At 35.2% G+C, this 19,815-nt stretch overlaps 2 protein-coding genes across 4 annotated transcripts in view; one reads left to right on the plus strand and one right to left on the minus strand.

Moving 5' to 3' along the window:
- LOC143246662 (zinc finger protein 704-like) overlaps window positions 1-19,815 on the minus strand; it is a 57,915-nt gene that overhangs the window by 10,907 nt on the left and 27,193 nt on the right. For 2 of the 3 annotated variants that reach the window (XM_076493723.1, XM_076493725.1), the window contains exons 4-6: window positions 3,941-4,035; window positions 1,356-1,566; window positions 438-557 (exon numbers count right to left, since the gene is read on the minus strand). In XM_076493723.1, the coding sequence (XP_076349838.1) occupies window positions 438-557; window positions 1,356-1,566; window positions 3,941-4,035 (426 nt within the window). The remainder of the gene's footprint in view (window positions 1-437; window positions 558-1,355; window positions 1,567-3,940; window positions 4,036-19,815) is intronic. The other variant, XM_076493724.1, reaches the window with a different exon arrangement.
- The window catches only part of LOC143246663 (protein cereblon-like), a 63,112-nt gene continuing 50,603 nt past the window's right edge, over window positions 7,307-19,815 (plus strand). Inside the window, exon 1 of the mRNA XM_076493733.1 lies at window positions 7,307-7,540. Coding sequence (XP_076349848.1) covers window positions 7,462-7,540 — 79 coding nt within the window. The 5' untranslated portion in view covers window positions 7,307-7,461. The remainder of the gene's footprint in view (window positions 7,541-19,815) is intronic.

Raw genomic sequence — 19,815 nt, forward strand, 5'->3', positions numbered from 1 at the left:
AAACAGCATTCTAATACTAAAACACTTAGTAATTTTATGCAACTGTAAAATGAGCAAACATTGTACAAGCAGTAATTAAACTAAATGCAGAAATAAGAATGAAATCAATCATCGACAAAAATCTCAAGGTTTTATACCTTCAGTTTAAAAACAATATGAACCTGACCAATTTATCTCTTCTTTTAAAGTTGTATTTTTATAGATTTTTCTTCAGTGTTACCCATAATATTTTAACACCTGTGAAGCAAGTTATATGAGCAGTTAATAACAACCCATTCATTCTCTCAATAGGTTTGCAGATTACTGATAACATAGCTTCATTCAAACATATCAAACAATGTATAAAACAATAAGGTTGTATCGACATTATTAGCTGTATGTACAACAAGAATAAATGCATTACATTTACATATTTAAAAAATATTAAGAGTTCTTACCATGCTACTTGGCAAGCTTGTAACATAAGAATGATGTGGATACCACTGAATAACTGGTGTTTGTCCCTGAGGGATACTGATAGGGTCTGATGTAGGAGAGGAGTCGTGAACTCTGTACTGCTACAAATAAACAAGTTGTGATCCTTATGTGTCACAATAACAAGATCATTCTAATTTATGTTACAGTTCAAGTACATAAAAGGTTTAGGCTTTAAAACATCAGTACATAGACAGACAGTTATTTATACACATAATGAAGGACTTTTATTTTTGAGTAATACGCCACATCTTTTGACAGAATAACACTGGCCAATGATCTGTCGAAACTCATAGTATGTCACCCAAAAACAAATCCATTTCATTACGCTCATAAATCATGTTGGTTTTGGTTTGAATTTTACCCAAAGCTATATGAGGACTATCTGTGTTAGCTGTCCCTAATTTAGCAGTGTAAGACTAGAGGGAAGGCAGCTAGTCATCACCACCCACTGCCAACTCTTGGGATACTCTTTTACCAACAAATAGGGGGATTGACTGTCATATTATAATGCCCCCACAGCTGAAAGGGAGAGTATGTTTGGTGTGATGGGGATTGTATGACAATTACTTATAAAATTGGAATGTGCTTTCACAAACAAGTAGGTTTAAAACAATACAAATAAAAACAAAAACATGAGAACCATAAGTTATCAATCTGCCTACATTAACAACAATTCAAATTAATATGTTTTTCAGAATTAAAATGACAGGAAACATCAATATATCTGTAACCAGTCTCTTTGGTTTATACATTTGTCTGGGAATACAATGTAATAAAAACAATTTTTGTACTATTAATAACTTCTAACTTGTCATTTAAATTACCCAAGTTTTTTGTTTTTTAATGGTCAGTAACTAGATAATATTAAATAAACATACCTGTTGCTGAGTTTTAAGTTCTGGGTTTTCTTCAGGTGGTTTTGACATGTCCAAGTGACTGATGGTGGGAGTACAAGTAGTAAGTGATAGCGGGTCTTCAAGTCCATCCATTTCAGGGCTAGAAGAACACGACTCTTTCTTGACTTCTATCTCTGTGTAATAAAACTCCTCTTCATGGTCATTCAGATCTGTCTTTTGTTGCTTGGTTCGTCTAAAATTTACCAGCAAATTTTATTGAAAGTTGCATATAAAAACAAATCAGATTTATAAAGGAATGTGATCACAAGAAACTTAGTCCTAGCATCAAGAATTTCCTTTTCACATTACGTGAACAAAATGTTTCAAGCAATGAAAACAAATTTTCATGTACATTTTCATTACAGTCCAACAAAATATTCAACAGAATGCCTGCTATATTCAGACATACACTTCACTACATCTTCATTACAGTCCAACAAAATATTCAACAGAATACCAGCTACATTCAGATGTACACTTCACTACATTTTCATTACAGTCCAACAACATATTCAACAGAATACCTGCTATATTCAGATGTACACTTCACTACATCTTCATTACAGTCCAACAAAATATTCAACAGAATACCTGCTATATTCAGACATACACTTCACTACATCTTCATTACAGTCCAACAAAATATTCAACAGAATACCTGCTATATTCAGACACACACTTCACTACATCTTCATTACAGTCCAACAAAATATTCAACAGAATACCTGCTACATTCAGATGTACACTTCACTACATTTTCATTACAGTCCAACAACATATTCAACAGAATACCTGCTATATTCAGATGTACACTTCACTACATCTTCATTACAGTCCAACAAAATATTCAACAGAATACCAGCTACATTCAGATGTACACTTCACTACATTTTCATTACAGTCCAACAACATATTCAACAGAATACCTGCTATATTCAGATGTACACTTCACTACATCTTCATTACAGTCCAACAAAATATTCAACAGAATACCTGCTATATTCAGACATACACTTCACTACATCTTCATTACAGTCCAACAAAATATTCAACAGAATACCTGCTATATTCAGACGTACACTTCACTACATCTTCATTACAGTCCAACAAAATATTCAACAGAATACCTGCTACATTCAGACACACACTTCACTACATCTTCATTACAGTCCAACAAAATATTCAACAGAATACCTGCTACATTCAGACGTACACTTCACTACATCTTCATTACAGTCCAACAAAATATTCAACAGAATGCCTGCTACATTCAGATGTACACTTCACTACATCTTCATTACAGTCCAACAAAATATTCAACAGAATACCTGCTATATTCAGACATACACTTCACTACATCTTCATTACAGTCCAACAAAATATTCAACAGAATACCTGCTACATTCAGATGTACACTTCACTACATCTTCATTACAGTTCAACAAAATATTCAACATAATACCTGCTATATTCAGACATACACTTCACTACATCTTCATTACAGTCCAACAAAATATTCAACAGAATACCTGCTACATTCAGATGTACACTTCACTACATCTTCATTACAGTCCAACAAAATATTCAACAGAATACCTGCTACATTCAGATGTACACTTCACTACAATGAAAACATGATAATATAAATCTAATATCTATTTTCATAGTTCCAAATTACATTAACATCATTTGTTATCCACTACAAGTCTCATACAAGATGTATGTTATTTTTGTAATGGTTTCATTCTCTCACTCATATAAATAATATTAGAACAAATATTCTCTATTAGCTTATAACCACATTTTAGGTAGTCAATAAATAAGTAAAGTTTTAAATAAATTCTGTGTCACACGTACCTGTACCTATCATAACGAAATATATAACAAGACAAAATAATAAGTAATCTAATCAATGACATAGTTTCAAAATATAAAGTAAGAAAAAATGAAAAACTCAGGTCACATTTAAATTTCTATTGAAAACAATAGTTTTTACTATATTTAATTTTATAATTAAATTGTTTCTTGAAAAATAAGTACAATCTTAACAATAAGTCAAACAGAAGAGGTGTAATGATTTTATTTAGCATACATAAAGAAAAAATTAATTATAAAAAAAATTATATTGTTATAATGTGTTCTGTCCTTGGCTGGGTTCTTTTGAATTCTTTGGTAAAAATAATGCCAAGTCCAATCCGTCTCACAATAATGGATTTATTTATTTCTTCATTTACATTTTCTACAGGCTACTTTCTCTTTTAGTTATAGGCCTAAATGCACAAAGAAATATTCTTGATCAATATTACTTATGCCTCACTTCCATAATTTCCTCACAAATCTTTCCAGTAACTGAATAGGCACAATAAACCTCACTTCTTCTATTAAACAACTTACTGACACTAAACTAATAAATGCACTCAATATTCAGTAACTTCACTAACTACTGAATTATATTTACAAATATTGTAACCTTATATCTAGATATTAGACAATGTTCCTTAACTGTTACGTTATAATCATCACTAGGAAAATATGGCTTACAAAAGTATATACACAGATATACCTACCCTAAGTGAACAGTTCGAACATGTTGCTCAATACTTTCACATGTGTCGTACAGTTGTCTACATCCTGGCCAAGTACACTGAAACAGGACCTGTGTCTGAAATACAAAACTCGGTATTCAAGCTATTGTAAGTAGTAATACACTGAGAAAACACGGCAGAATTTGTTTCAGTCCAAATATTTATGACACATTTCAGGAATACCTAAAACAATTAATGTTGTTTTTCCTCCAATCAAGTTTTTATATTTTCAGAAGAGAAACTGTTTTTATAATCATTTTTTTAAAACTTTTGTACTGAAATCTCTACAATCGTGTACATAAAACAAGTTACTGCTTTTATATATATCTGTGTGTTTTTGGAAAACTACCACATCTGAAACTTTATAAAGAATACTTTTTTTCTGTGTGTTTTTGGAAAACTACCACATCTGAAACTTTATAAAGAATACTTTTTTTCTGTGTGTTTTTGGAAAACTACCACATCTGAAACTTTATAAAGAATACTTTTGTCAGGTTCTAAATAATCATAACACCACTTTTACCAAAACATCAGAAACGTATTTAAAAAAAAGATACACACGTATTAATACTGTGGAATTATTTCCAAGAATATCAAATATTTTCTTTGTATTTCAAATTAGAGGATGAATTATTATTTTCCTGGCTTTTATTTGACTGCTCGCTAAGTCTCGTGTATCTTAATTTCAATAACAACAAACAACAAAATGGATAACCAAATGACAGGAACACTTACTGAAGCCTGTGTTTCTTATAATAAACAGTATCTGATTGTCTGTGTCAGCATTTTGTCATTGCACAAAATTTCTTCTAATCATTAATCCTTTGAGACACACCCTGGAGCATTTTGTTATACCATATGCCCCAGTCACAAGGTCTTCCTCTTAAGACCTGATATGAGTGTAATTACTGGCTTCTTGTTATCACCAGAAGTTGAACCTGTAAAACTGTAAAGTTATTTGAAACAAGCTTCACCTTGCGTCCACGGGTCCTCCTCATCATGTTTGCACACTGGGAACTCTCTTCCTCAATATTAATTACCCACACAACACGAGAGACAGAGGAACTTCCAACAGTAAAGGTAACTTCAAAATTTCCTCTTGCTGGAACTTGATGTTCGTATCAATCCTACTTCACTTCTGGAAGCAACTCTCTACCTTTCATTACCAAGTAAGGTTGAAAAACTATAGCTGGAGAACTAGTGTTAATCAAAATAATGCAAGGTTTTCCATCAATAAATCTTTGGACTAGTTTCTTTAAATAATAAAACTCTGATCTCATTTTGACCAAACTGACTATTTTCAGTTGAATTTTACCCCAAAAATCCAGGAAAAAATCCTACTACGTAGGCTCCACATCACGAAAAAGAAATAACTATCTAGCAATCCAAGTATTATTTAATACTGTTTCTAAATATATTGATATCTTAAATAGCATGTTGACATTTTGTGGGTGATTGTGTAATTTAATAAACCAGTATGTTTAGACAAATTAATTATAAGTTATTACCTAACATATTTTCTTAAAATACACCTCTAAAGTACATAATCACTACCAATTTTTATCTATGCAGAAGTATTATGCATTTTTACATGCTGTTATAACATAATCACGTGGTCTCCAGTAAGTCTTGCCTTGTTTTTGTTCTACAGACCTCCTGAAAGAGTAAAAGCCAACGGTCTAAACACATTTTTAAACTACAATCCAGTTTGTTCAAGTATGCATTATTTCTCGTTTAACACACAGATTTTTTTTTTTTTTTAATTTCATTAGGTCTCATTATTTCACATATACAAATGTACTAATCAAATTATTAAACAGGATACTCCAGTAATTTCCTGGTGGACTCTGTGGTTATTAGTGGATTTAATAATCCAATACTTGTACTTTTGAAGGGAAATCGGTTAACCCTAAAATACCGTAATTATTCTCTAATAAAATACAAAACATACACACCACATGCTACCATTTCGTATTTTCATTTAGAAACTCTTTTCACGCACACCCATTTTTGAGAAAAATATTTAATTAAACCTACCCTTAAATATTTAGAAAATCTCTTGCAAAATGGTGGCTTTCAGCAATGCCAATGGCAGCATATATTCCCATAAGCCAATTTCTTTGTTACAAAAATAAGTTTTAACTGGAATCTAGCCAATTCTTTTGTTTGTTTTTTCGAACGACAACATCCTTTCTTAGATATGGCCATAATTGTACATACTATTTGAAGTAGGCCTAACTAGTGAATCTTATACAGAAATAACCATTTTGTCTGACCATTTATCAGCATGTACTAAAAATTCTATTAGCTTTCCTATAACTATTAGCTTTGTTTGTTTGTTTGTTTGGAAATTTCGCACAAAGCTACTCGAGGGCTATCTGTGCTAGCCGTCCCTAATTTAGCAGTGTAAGACTAGAGGGAAGGCAGCTAGTCATCACCACCCACCGCCAACTCTTGGGCTACTCTTTACCAACGAATAGTGGGATTGACCGTCACATTATACACCCCCACGGCTGGGAGGGCGAGCATGTTTAGCGCGACGCGGGCGCGAACCCGTGACCCTCGGATTACGAGTCGCACGCCTTACGCGCTAGGCCATGCCGGGCCATAACTATTAGCAAAAAAGAAAACTGCAAAATGAATGTATTTACCATTCAACTATGTAAAAACATTACATGAATATTTATTTCAATAAAAATTATTTTCAGTTGAACTTCGTTAACACCATATTACCAACTCCATTTAAAACTAATTCCGTAGCTTCCATCATACGTTAGAGAAGTCCTATTTGCTTAAGCAATATGTTACATAACTCTTGGTTTTAATACGAGCTAAACGTCAGCCATTTTCGAGGAAGCATCGGTTAAAAAAAAATATGTGGCAGGGAAAACACATTGCGAGAAGGTCTCTCTGACACAACAACCTTGGTTGGAAAGAAACACATAACATGACGTATGTTGATACTTCATGTAGCACTGCTAGTGGCACAGTGAAGACCTTGACACATATCACATGCAAACATAAACAAGAAACCCTAGTAGAAACTTGGAAAGCTGCCAAGTCCCATAAATTCCACTTTTTATTTATCTGTTTATTTACATTATGGGTGAAGTAAACTTAATTATCTGTTGTTTTCTTTCTGGGTACATAGATATACTGATGGCTCGGATATTTTAAATCCAGTGTTTCCCACACGTTTGTCACTACTTCCCCTTTTAATAAATATGGTTTATCCACCTCTCTCATTTTTTTTCTATTTTTATTTAGTGGTATTTAGGTTTTTTAGGTGGATCTTTTTTTTCCTTTTGAGTGAATGTTTGTTTATTTTAGAAGGTCGCGCAAAGCTACACGCAGACTTTCTGCGCTAACTGTCCCTAATTTACTAGTGTAAGACTAAAGGAAAGCCAGTTCGTCATCACCACCTCTTGGGCTACTACTCTATTGCCAACGAATAGTGGAATTGACAGTCACATTATAACCTCCCTACGGCTGAAAGTGCGAGAATGTTTGGTATGATGGGAATTCGAACCCGAGAGCATCACATTACGAGTCGAGTGCCACCTAGCCATGCTGGGACTTTAAGTGAGTTGAGAAAATATTGTTGTGGAGATGTGGTGAACCAATTCCCATTAAATTGCTATATATATTGTGGTAATTAAGTATTATTTTCATAAACGAAAAATACATCAAAAACGCTTCATTTTGCATTACTGCACTTTTGACTCTTCCCTAACAGCTCGCCCCCTTCAAAAAAAAAAGAAATTTTGCGTTCCGCTAGAGGCTGCACCCCTTATTTTCAGAAACGCCAGTTTAAAGTATAAAAAATTACACAGAAATAATTTAAAATACTTAACATAATTGGGTTGGGCCTTAAACTCAAAGTGTGACGTGTACAGTTCTTAACTTTGTTCTCGAAAATGTGCAGTGGGATGGAGGGTTCTGTAGTCGGTGTGGGAACGAGAGTATTGTAAAATATTCTATCAGTGATATCAGGTGCGGAGGACATACCTCACGTCTCAAATTACAGATTATATGACGTGACACAGAATAAATGGTTTCGTTTTAGTTTTGTTTTGAATTTCGCGCAGGGATACATGAGGGTTATCTGTGCTAGCCATCCCTAATTTAGCAGTGTAAGACAAGAGGGAAGGCAGCTAGTCATCACTACCCACCGCCACAACTCTTGGGCTACTCTTTCACCAACGAATAGTGGGATTAATCGTTACTTATAACCCTCACACGGCTGACAGGGCGAGTATGTTTAGTGTAACGGGAACAAAATAATATGGAAACAGTGTTCAATGTATATAGTGTTATATGTATATATAACCCGTTTCAAAACTAAGTGTGTCAAATAAGTGACTACAATGAGTATGAGGTAGGTTCAGGTAACTGTTATAATCAGACGATTGCAAAACTGTATTAAGAATTAATTATGTCGCTTTTTCGCCCTAATTTTTATTACTTTAATCTTTAAAAAAAATTAGACGTGGGTATTTTAAAACAAATTGTATAATATAAATTCACAAAATTAAGATTGGTTTGTTTGTTTGTTTTGAATTTCGCGCAAAGCTACTCGAGAGCTATCTACGCTAGTCATCCCTCATCTAGCAGTGTGAGACTAGAAGGAAGGCAGCTAGTCATCTCCACCCACCACCAACTTTTGGGCTACTCTTTTACCAGCGAATATTGGGATTGACCGTCACATTATAACGCCCCCACGGCTGAAAGGGCGAGCAAGTTTGGGTATGATGGGATTCGAACCTGCCACCTTCAGATTGCGAGTCGAGTGCCTTAATCACCTGGCCATGGCGGGCTCAAAGTTAAGAAAAAGTATACACACACACACACGTTTAGATAATATTTATAACAACTTATAGTGTAATTAGTAACAATAATATTGTCGTGAGCTTTATTTTCAACGTTTTAATTTGGATGTTGGACAAATGACGTATAACGTTAAGATCAAATAACTTGATAACACTAGTTCCAGAATATTTGTAAATATCAGTGATCAAGATACTTTGTGAGAAACAAGGCAGCATTATAAATGTGACAATTTTCAGTTAGTAGAGTTCCAAGTAATAAAGTGATATAGGATGAAGTATTTAGATCAGTGTTATCGTGAACATTCAGTTACAATACATGAGGATCAAATGCGAAACTGTACGAGTTTATTCAAAGCGTCATTACATCATTTAATCGAAAACGATGCTCGTGATCTGAACTCTATGAGTACAAGTGATTAGTAGCGTGTTAGTAAAGGATGAACCAGAATGACGTAGGCTCAACTTGAACTTATTTGCAACAAATAAGTGAATAGATTGTTGTTGTTGTTGTTCTGAATTAAGCACAAAGCTAAACAATGGGCTATCTGTGCTCTGCCCACCACGGGTATCGAAACCCGGTTTTTAGCGTTGTAGGTCCGTAGACATACCGCTGAACTACTGGGGGTATAACTGAAAAGAACAATACAACAACAAATATCACGTGTACACTGCCAAAATGTTCACCCAGTATTCTCACTGTACTGATTCGTTTAACCACCATATATCGTACGATAAAACTTTAACGCACTTATAATTCACTTTAAGACATCACAACCAATATAGGTTGAAACAAAATATTTACCTATATAATACAAAAGGTACACGCATAAGCGCAGCAAGTCCGAGGATGGTGGAGGGAGAGGGGATCTGTACGTTCTCAGCAGAAAATAATCTTTCTTCATCAGTCTGTAACATGTTTCGAGCGTGAATTGTAAGTTTTTGGTAAAACTTATAACAGCCAGAAAAACTTTTTACTGAAACTGGTACATTGTGCAGCCAACGTTGTTAACGAGCACTCCGTTGGCAAGTTTCTTTTAATGCCAAGTAAAAGCAAGAATGTAAAAAAACTCGTAATAATTTCACCAACGATTACGAAATGTGGCGTTTTTTTCTTCTAAGAATGTTATAATGTGACGTTCAATCCCACTATTCGTTGGTAAAAAAAATAGCCCAAGAGTTCGCGGTGGGTGGTGATGACTAACTGCCTTCCCTCTAGTCTTACACTGCTAAAGTAGGGACGGCTAGCACAGATAGCCCTCGATTAGCTTTGCGCGAAATTCGAAACAAACACGAAACTTTCACAATACAACTTAAATCAAAAACAGGACACAGTAAATAACATATCTGCATACGTACGTATGTTAAAATCTTACCATTATAAAATTAAATAACATTTCAACACTTTAAAAATAACGCATCTTACTGTTCAAGAAACTTTTCAACACAATCCTATACTTTTACCCACAAATCAAGATAAAAAAATCACATCAAACAGATATCAGGTTATCCCATAAGCAATGTTCGAAAATTTAATACAGAAAGTGTATCATCATTTCTGTCTTTGTAGATGGATTTAATGACTAAAATATGTATCAGGTCATCCCTTAAGTAACGTCCGATTTTAGGCTCAGAAAAATAGAAAGGGTTTCAAACACTTTTAATGTTATTTAATCAATAATGGACGTTCCATTGTTATTAATTACTTCCTGCCAACGACTCACAAGCTTCTGGATGCCACTTCCGTAAAATTATTGGGGTTTGGAGGAAAAGAATGTAAAGAGGGTAGTTTTGACATCTTCATGTGTTCCAATCTCTTTTCCATCAAGATAGTTCTGCAAACTTTGGAATAGATGATAATTAGATGGGGCAAAGTCTGGAGAATAAGGAGGATGTGGAAGTTTTTTTACAGGCTAGTTCTTCAGTCTTTACAGATGTGATCCTTGCTGTATGGGATCGTGTATTATCCTGGTGTAACACAACACCTTTATGATTGATCAAAGCATGCCTCTTTTTTTCTTTCAGTGCAACATTCAAACACTCTAACTGTTAACAACAGAAGTCCGATGTAATCGTTACATTGAGTGACAGCAACTCATAGTGGATCACACCAAAAATATCGCACCAAACGCTTAACAAGAATTTCCTTGGGTGGAGGTCCATTTTGGGCTGTGGTTTAGCCAGTTTATCTGCAATGAACCAATGTCTGCGGCGCTTAACATTTTTTATAAGATATCCATTTCTCGTCTCCAGTCACTAACCTGTCTAAAAAAGATGAGTAACGTTCATGAGAGTGTAGAGAAGTGTAAATATCCACTCTTGTTCTAACGTTGGTTTCTGTCAAATCATGTGGGACCCATTTTCCAAGTTTTGACACGTTTCCAAGCTGTTGCAGATGACTGTGAACTGTTGAATGGGTTGAATTAAGCTTCTGTGCTAGTTCTTCAACTGTTACAGCACAATTTCCATCAAGTGCAGCCAGCAGCAAGTCATCATTAAAATCAACAGGATGACCTGAATGTGGAGCATCACTTAAGCTGTAGTCACCTGATCTGAACTTCTAAAACCACCTTCAACATTTTCTTTCATTGAGAGACTCCACACCATAAACACCTTGAATGTTTCGTGTAGTTTCTGCTGCACTATTACCTTTTGTAAACTCATAAATCATTATATGCTTAATGTGCTACTCAGACACATCCAGATTTATAAGGGTTTATTTGATTAATGATCTGAAAAAAGTTGAATTGTATTAAATTGATTAAATAACATTAAAAACGTTTGAAACCTTTTCTATTTCTCTGAGCTTAAAATCGGACGTTAGTTAAGGGATGACCTGATATTTCATCACTGATGGGAATTATTTTAAGTTTTAATGTTCCACAGATCTGTAATGAACTGACAATTAACTTAAACTAGGACATCTTACTCAAATATGTGAACCTCATTAGAGAGTTAGAGAGAAAATAATGCATAATGAAGCTCACATGTTTCAGTAAGATGTCGTAGTTTAAGTTATTCCATTATATTGAAATTATTCCATTGTATTGGTTTAGGTTTCATTCATCAGTCGTTAAAACGCATTTAGGCCCGGCATAGCCAGGTGGTCAAGGCACTTGACTCGTAATCTGTGAGTCGCGGGTTCGAATCCCCATCATATCAAAATTCTCGCCCTTTCAGTCGTGGGGCGTTATAATTTGACGGTCAGTCCCGCTATTAGTTGGTGAAAGAGTAGCCCAAGAGTTGGCGGTGGGTTGTGATGACTAGCTGCCTTCCCTCCAGTCTTACACTACTAAATTAGGGACGGCTAGCGCAGATAGCCCTCGAGCAGTTTTGCGCGAAATTAAAAAAAAAAAAAAACTAAAACGCATTTTTTGCAGTGAACTGTTTGACATTTATACTAAAGTAAATCCCAAACGAATCGAGCCTCGCCGAATGTTAGGTCCCCAAGTGGTTATTTAGACCGTCTCTTCACCACTGTTTCCAAATAAATCAGTCTCACACAATCGTTTATTATTCAAGTTCTTTCACACTTGAACAGTTATCAATGCATGCATCATTCTCAAGTGGCTAGACAACTTGCAGAGCACTCAATAGACAGCAACGCCATCTGATTTTTTTTTTTTCGGGTGAGGGCTCACAAAAGTCCAGTTTGTTTTCTTAAGCGAAAGTGTAACATTACGTGGCCTGGGGTCGAATTGTTGTGTAGCTTTACAACATACACATGAAATATAAAACCGTCAGTTTATTATAAGATTTTTTCTGATATTATTGGAAATTATTATAAACTTTTTTTTACATTATTGTAATACGATGAATATTACTACTGTGATATATAAAACAAAATTTATTTTTAACGTTTCACACTGAACCCACTTTTTAATCCTTGTCTTATGTCTCCATACATTTCAAACTGCCGAAGATAAATTACGAATCTTTTGACTCCTGATGTATCCATAAAACTATTATTTTTCGAATTGCTAAATCTAAAAACTATTATAAATATATGCCGGCCGGTTTCCAGTGTTGGCAATACTTGGCATGGTGCCAAGTAAACAAGCTCACGCCAGCTAATGAGGTTGGTTTCACGTAAAATTTGTCGTAAACAAGTTGCATCAGCATTACATATCTACCCCTCCACACACATACACATCGTTTGGAAATTAATAATTTTATCTGCATATATTCTTGTTTTGCTTACAGCAAGATTCTAAAGATTTACATGTTTTGTTGGATACCAGGATTCTCTCGTGCAAACGTGCCAACTTCGTACGTGGTAAATACGAAACGTCACAAAATTACTGTAGGTGACATGCTTTTGTTTGTTTTAGATTGGAATAATGATACAGTATACCACAGAAAATACACGTTAAACTTCTCCCACTTACATCTCTAACACGATTAACTTCAACTCGAAGAAGTAAAATAAATAAAACAGCATTTGTAATTTATGGTTTTACTTATCAGTTTTAACTGGTGAGGTTTAACTGAAGTAGCGTAGAACGGACTTTTGTTTCGAATTCACCAACAACACAAGTTGTTATAGCCTGTGGGGTCACTTCATTCGCGCTTCTCCCGTTCTTCAAATGCGGATTAATTACTGTTTTCTTATACATTCAAGGGTGGATCGATAGGATTGAAACTGTCTCTAGCATGGAACGCTTCATAATAAAACGAAGTTTTATCACTGATGGAAAAACTCTCTAACCTTGAATACACCTCAAGAAAACATTCTTTGTTACCAGTTAATCGGTAGCCACATTAAATAACCAGTTTTTAATCAGTCTTGAACTCCACTTTTTCAATGTTCTTCATCACTAATTTGTTCACAAACTGAAATGTTCACTACGAACTGGCTCGGCATGACCAGGCGTTTAAGGCACTCGACTCGTACTCTGAGGGTCGCGGGTTAGAATCCCCTTCACACCAAACATGCTCACTTTTTCAGCCGTGGGGGTGTTATCATGTTACGATCAATCCCACTATTCGTTGGTGAAAGAGTAGCCCAAGTGTTGATGGTAGGTGGTGATGACTAGCTGCCTTCCCTCTAGTCTTACACTGCTAAATTAGGGACGACTAGCGCAGATAGCCCTCGGGTAGATTTGCGCGAAATTCGAAACAAAGCAAACCCGTGACACCCTACAAAATATCACTCGCACCTGAAGCTGTGAACCTGTGATGATCAATACCTTAGGGTTGATGGTAACCACAGAGTATTGTTGTCCTTTGGGTCAGTAGTTAAAAACTGGAGATAACGGCGGACAGCGTTCTTAGATTTATCGTAACTACAAGATATAACAACGTACGCTTAGCCTCATATCATAAGGAGTAAAATGGAAAAATAAATGACATAAAACGTTGCGTAAGACGAACCAATATTTTGATAAATAAACAACAAACACCAGAAATGAATGTATTAAAATTAACTTATCAGAATGTTTAAATGAGGAAAGTTTGAATGTTCAACTACTATTTGACCATTCGACATAAACATATCACATTTTCTTTCTCCTTGAGAGCAAGTACCCTTTTGTCCTGTCACACTACAGTCCGAACTGTCCAATCACAGCAAGCAGATACTACTAGTTTTATTTTTATTTCGCGCAAAGCTACACGAGGGCTATCTGCGCTAGCCATCCCTAATTTAGCAGTGTAAAACTAGAGGGAAAGAAGCTAGTCATCACCACCTACCGCCAACTCTTGGGTTACCTGTTTACCAATGAATTATGGGATTGAACGTCACATTATCACACCTCTACGACTTAAAAGGCGAGCATGTTTGGTGTAACGGAGATTCGAACTCGCAACCCTCTGATTACGAGTCGAGTGCCCTAACCATCTGGCCATGACGAACCACTACTTCTAGAGCAGCGTTTATCTAACTGGCACTCCAGAAGGTTCTCACGTTCCGAAAATAACTTAGATCCCGATAAACAAAACAAAAAATCGCTATCCAGAAGGTTCGCGGATCATGTCCGAAATCTTTAGAAAAAAAAAAGGATTTATAGTAAAATATTTTTCGTTAAATTAAATTAAATATGTATCAGTTAAAACGTAATTTTGTAACACATCTTGCGTACACCGAATCTCTTTAACAAAAAACAACAAAAACCGTCGACAGGTTTGGTTTGTTTGTTTTAAATTTCGTGCAAAGCTGAGGGCTATCTGCGCTAGCTGTCCCTAATTTAGCAGTGTAAGACTAGAGGGAAGGTAGCTAGTCATCACCACCCACCGATAACTCTTGGGCTACTCTTTTTACCAACGAATAGTGGGATTGGCCTTAACATTATAACGCCCCCACGGCTAAAAGGTCGAGCATGTTTTGGTGCGACCGGGATTCGAACCCGCGACCCTCGGATTACGAGTCGAACGCCTTAACACGCTTGGCCATGCCGGGCTGCGATAGGTTTGGAGGACCGCGAAAAAAAGTTGAAATTAATAGGGGTCTTCTGATTATTAAAGTTTGAAATGAAGAGGGGTCTTCTGATGATTAAAGTTTGAAATGAAGAGGGGTCTTCTGATTATTAAAGTTTGAAATGAAGAGGGGTCTTCTGATTATTAAAGTTTGAAATGAAGAGGGGTCTTCTGATTGTTAAAGTTTGAAATTAATAGGGGTCTTCTGATTATTAAAGTTTGAAATGAAGAGGGGTCTTCTGATTATTAAAGTTTGAAATGAAGAGGGTCTTCTGATTATTAAAGTTTGAAATGAAGAGGGGTCTTCTGATTGTTAAAGTTTGAAATGAAGAGGGGTCTTCTGATTATTAAAGTTTAAAATTAATAGGGGTCTTCTGATTATTAAAGTTTGAAATGAAGAGGGGTCTTCTGATTATTAAAGTTTGAAATGAAGAGTGGTCTTCTGATTATTAAAGTTTAAAATTAATAGGGGTCTTCTGATTATTAAAGTTTGAAATGAAGAGGGGTCTTCTGATTATTAAAGTTTGAAATGAAGAGTGGTCTTCTGATTATTAAAGTTTGAAATGAAGAGGGGTCTTCTGATTATTAAAGTTTGAAATGAAGAGTGGTCTTCTGATTATTAAAGTTTGAAATGAAGAGTGGTCTTCTGATTATTAAAGTTTGAAATGAAGAGTGGTCTTCTGATTATTAAAGTTTGAAATGAAGAGGGGTCTTCTGATTATTAAAGTTTGAAATGAAGAGTGGTCTTCTGATTATTAAAGTTTGAAATGAAGAGTGGTCTTCTGATTATTAAAGTTTGAAATGAAGAGGGGTCTTCTGATTATTAAAGTTTGAAATGAAGAGTGGTCTTCTGATTATTAAAGTTTAAAATTAATAGGGGTCTTCTGATTATTAAAGTTTGAAATGAAGAGGGGTCTTCTGATTATTAAAGTTTGAAATGAAGAGTGGTCTTCTGATTATTAAAGTTTGAAATGAAGAGTGGTCTTCTGATTATTAAAGTTTGAAATGAAGAGGGGTCTTCTGATTATTAAAGTTTAAAATTAATAGGGGTCTTCTGATTAGTAAAGTTTGAAATTAAGAGGGGTCTTCTGATTATTAAAGTTTGAGAACCGTCATTTTAAAGCACTGAACAAAAAATTACACGGAAAATGAAGTTTCTAATGAAACATTTAGCTTTGATTGGAGAAATAACTTGAATATTTATATTACTGTATCCAATGCAAACAGTCCTCTTCTGAAAATCATTTCACTTTGAAAAAAAAACATACTTGTCACCTAGTGGGGCAGCGGTAAGTCTTCAGATTTACAACGCTTAAAACCAGGGTTTTAATTCCCCTTGGTGGACACAGCAAATAACCTGGTGTGGTTTGTTGTATATATAAAAAATATATATCTCCCTTTTTTTTTGATAATGAAATAAAAACTCTTAAATGGCATAATCTATTCTTTTACAGAATGAAAATATATATTTTACCCTCTGTGCGTAATTATTTGTAATCGGTATAATTCAATACCCTATGTCACATTACAATCAATTTACCGATCGACGACAGACGGAATTTAACGACTGAATTATTTCCGGTTCTTTAAATTATTTGTAAAGTTGGAAGACAGCTGAGCATGCGTCTTAAAACAGGGTTTAACTTCACAGCCTCACCTTTCCAAATAATTCCTTTGTAAACTGAGTTTGCTTTAAGCGCCAGTGCGCAGGTTATATAAACTGTATTATTTACTGATATCGGATATTGCTCAGTTCTGTTTTCAACCATAACTTTTGGATGCTGTTATCTGTTTTTAACATTCAACTGCTAATGGTTGATATTTAAAAACAACTGTTATGACATCCTAGACGCTATGTGTAAGAAAGTTGTTTGTTTGTAATTAAGCCCAAAGCTACGCAACAGGCAATCTGTGCTGTGCCCACCGTGGGTATCGAAACTCGGATTCTAACGTTAGAAGTCCTACAAACGTACCTCTGTGCCACTAGGGATGTGTGAGACGAAACACAATTGTTAAGGCCTATTTATCAATATTACCAACCTGGCGACTTTTGGTCTCTTTTAACGCCAAATTTAGCGATTTTCAGTGAAGAAAGTCGCTATTTTGTACAGTCGCAAAATCACCCGCAAATACTTCAATAATACTAATACAGTCACTTTCACTGTTTTACAAACTAATTAATATAGAAATGCTGTAATATATTACGTCAGAAGTCTAGTCTCATTGTAACGAAAATTTTCCATCCTGTACAAAATGTGGAATTTTTGTAGAATTAAAATAAAAATAATTTGTTCATTCTCCATTTAATTATATAGATAATTTCTGGTGATATGTTTTGCACTTTTAGAATACCTACACAATGCCTTACAAGTGGCTCGGCGTCAAGTCTGCGGCCTTAGAATAAAAAAACAACTGGGTTTCGATACTTGTGGTGTGACTCGTGTACGTATCCTACTGTGAGAATCTGCGTTAAACAACAAACGAAATCTAAATAGCGACATCTAGCGACTTTACAACTCTTCCCTGGTAACTTCCTGCTTTGTAACGTTGGCATCACTTATTACTTTCCGTCTTCCTTCCCCTTGTTATGTGTAATTATGATTGCTTACGATAAGGCTTGTTTCATTTCTCGAAATTTCAACTGTAATATCAGTTATATTTCAGCTGGGTTAATTATACATCAAAGTCCAAAAGCTCAATGTTATAAAGAAACTGGCTGGTCCTCAAGCACCAGAATAATATTACTGTTCTTGTTTACTCTCGTAAGTAAATTTAGCACGAGGATTCTTGCCACATGATGTATTTATTTTAAACTGTGAACTCCAGGTTTATAACGTAAAAGTTGTGTAATATGAACTCTATCGTCATATGGCAAATTTTTTGCGTAAAAGATTTAAAATAATGATAACAACAAAAAAATATATTACTGTGTATGATCAACAGAAATGGACAAAATGTGTTAATAAATTGTTACAAAATCTGTATTATAATAACAAATAAATGTCTACACAATAGCACATCAACGAATCTGAATGTCTCTTCAAAACTGCTTGGTTGTCCCGAATAAACATAACGAATCTAAGAAAAACAGCCAGCACGAATTTATATTTCTGATACGATGTACTGGGCTCGGCCATCTTTCTCCATTCGTATTCAAGGGGAAATAATGTTGGAATATCATACTTTATTTGTGTAAAGTTTGTCAGAAACTTACTTAATAAAGACAGTGGCGACATCTTTAACCAAATACCCGAGACTGAGAAACAGTTGTTATTTGATATTAAGCACAAAGCTACACGATGAGCTATCTGCGCTCTGCCCACTAAGAGTATCGAAACACGGTTTCTAACAGTATACGTCCACAGACATACCGGCCCGGCATAGCCAGGTGGTTAAGGGTACTCGACCCGTAATCCGAGGGTCGCGAGTTTGAATTCCCGTCGCACCAAACATGCTCGCCCTTTCAGCTGTGGAATCGTTATAATGTTACGGTCAATCCCACTATTCGTTGGTAAAATGGTAGCTCAAGAGTTGGCGGTGGTTATGAATAGCTGCCTTCCCTCTAGTCTTACACTGCTAAATTAGGGACGGCTAGCACAGATAGCCCTCGTGTAGCTTTGCGCGAAATTATAAAACAAACAAACAAAAACACCTGGTGGGACTTTGGTTGCTTCATTCCAAAAAAAAACCAAAAACAACCAAGTATATTACGGCTACATCTTTTGTAGCTAACTGTAGACCACATATTGACAGATTTTCCACAAATCCATGTGGACGTTGGGCTTTGAAGACCGTGTTTAAACGAACCAAGGTCCATGAAAGCTGCATCAGGGAGGGGAGGCTTGATAGAAGAATGATTAGATGGAATTGCTGTAGTTCTAGTTTCATATTAACATTCGAGCTGAAGCCGAAAGTCAAAGCTGTTAACTTGGGGGACCGTGAAATATTTACTCTCTCATTGCAAGACAAAATAAGAAAAAAAAAATGTTTTCTGAACGTTAGTCCCTAAGATTTGTTTGGTTTGTTTTTGAATTTTGCGCTGAGCTACACGAGGGTTATCTGCACTAGCCATCACTAATTTAGCAGTGTAAGATTAGAGGGAAAGCAGATAGTCATCACCATCCAAAGCCAACTCTTAAGCTATTCTTTTACCGATGAATATGGGGATTGACTGTAATATTGTAACGCTCCCACGGCTGAAAGGGCGAGCCTGTTTGGTGTAACAGGGATTCGAAGCCACGACTCTCAGATTACGAGTCAAGCGCCCTCCTAATAATACATTTTCAACCATAATGTTGTATTTTCATGTCATCATTGGTGGCTCGGTATGGACAAGACAGCATCAAATCCATTTAGTATCCAGAAAGAAAATAGTTTAACAGCTCTAAATAAAATAACAACAACTGTTATGGTGTGAATGATTTTTACAAACTGGGGAAGCATAATTATAATTAACTTTGAGTTTTTGAATGGGAAATAATCTAATATTTCTGTTTCCACGTACCATATTTCGATAGTTAATATAATTATGTGAATTCACGCAAAAAAGAAACACCATAAGTTTAATTTTTGAAAACAAACTACGAACCGGTTTTAGATCATGGCTTCTTTATAAAA

This window comes from Tachypleus tridentatus, chromosome 3 (genome assembly GCF_004210375.1).
Source record: "Tachypleus tridentatus isolate NWPU-2018 chromosome 3, ASM421037v1, whole genome shotgun sequence".
Classification (NCBI taxonomy): Eukaryota; Metazoa; Arthropoda; class Merostomata; order Xiphosura; family Limulidae; genus Tachypleus; species Tachypleus tridentatus.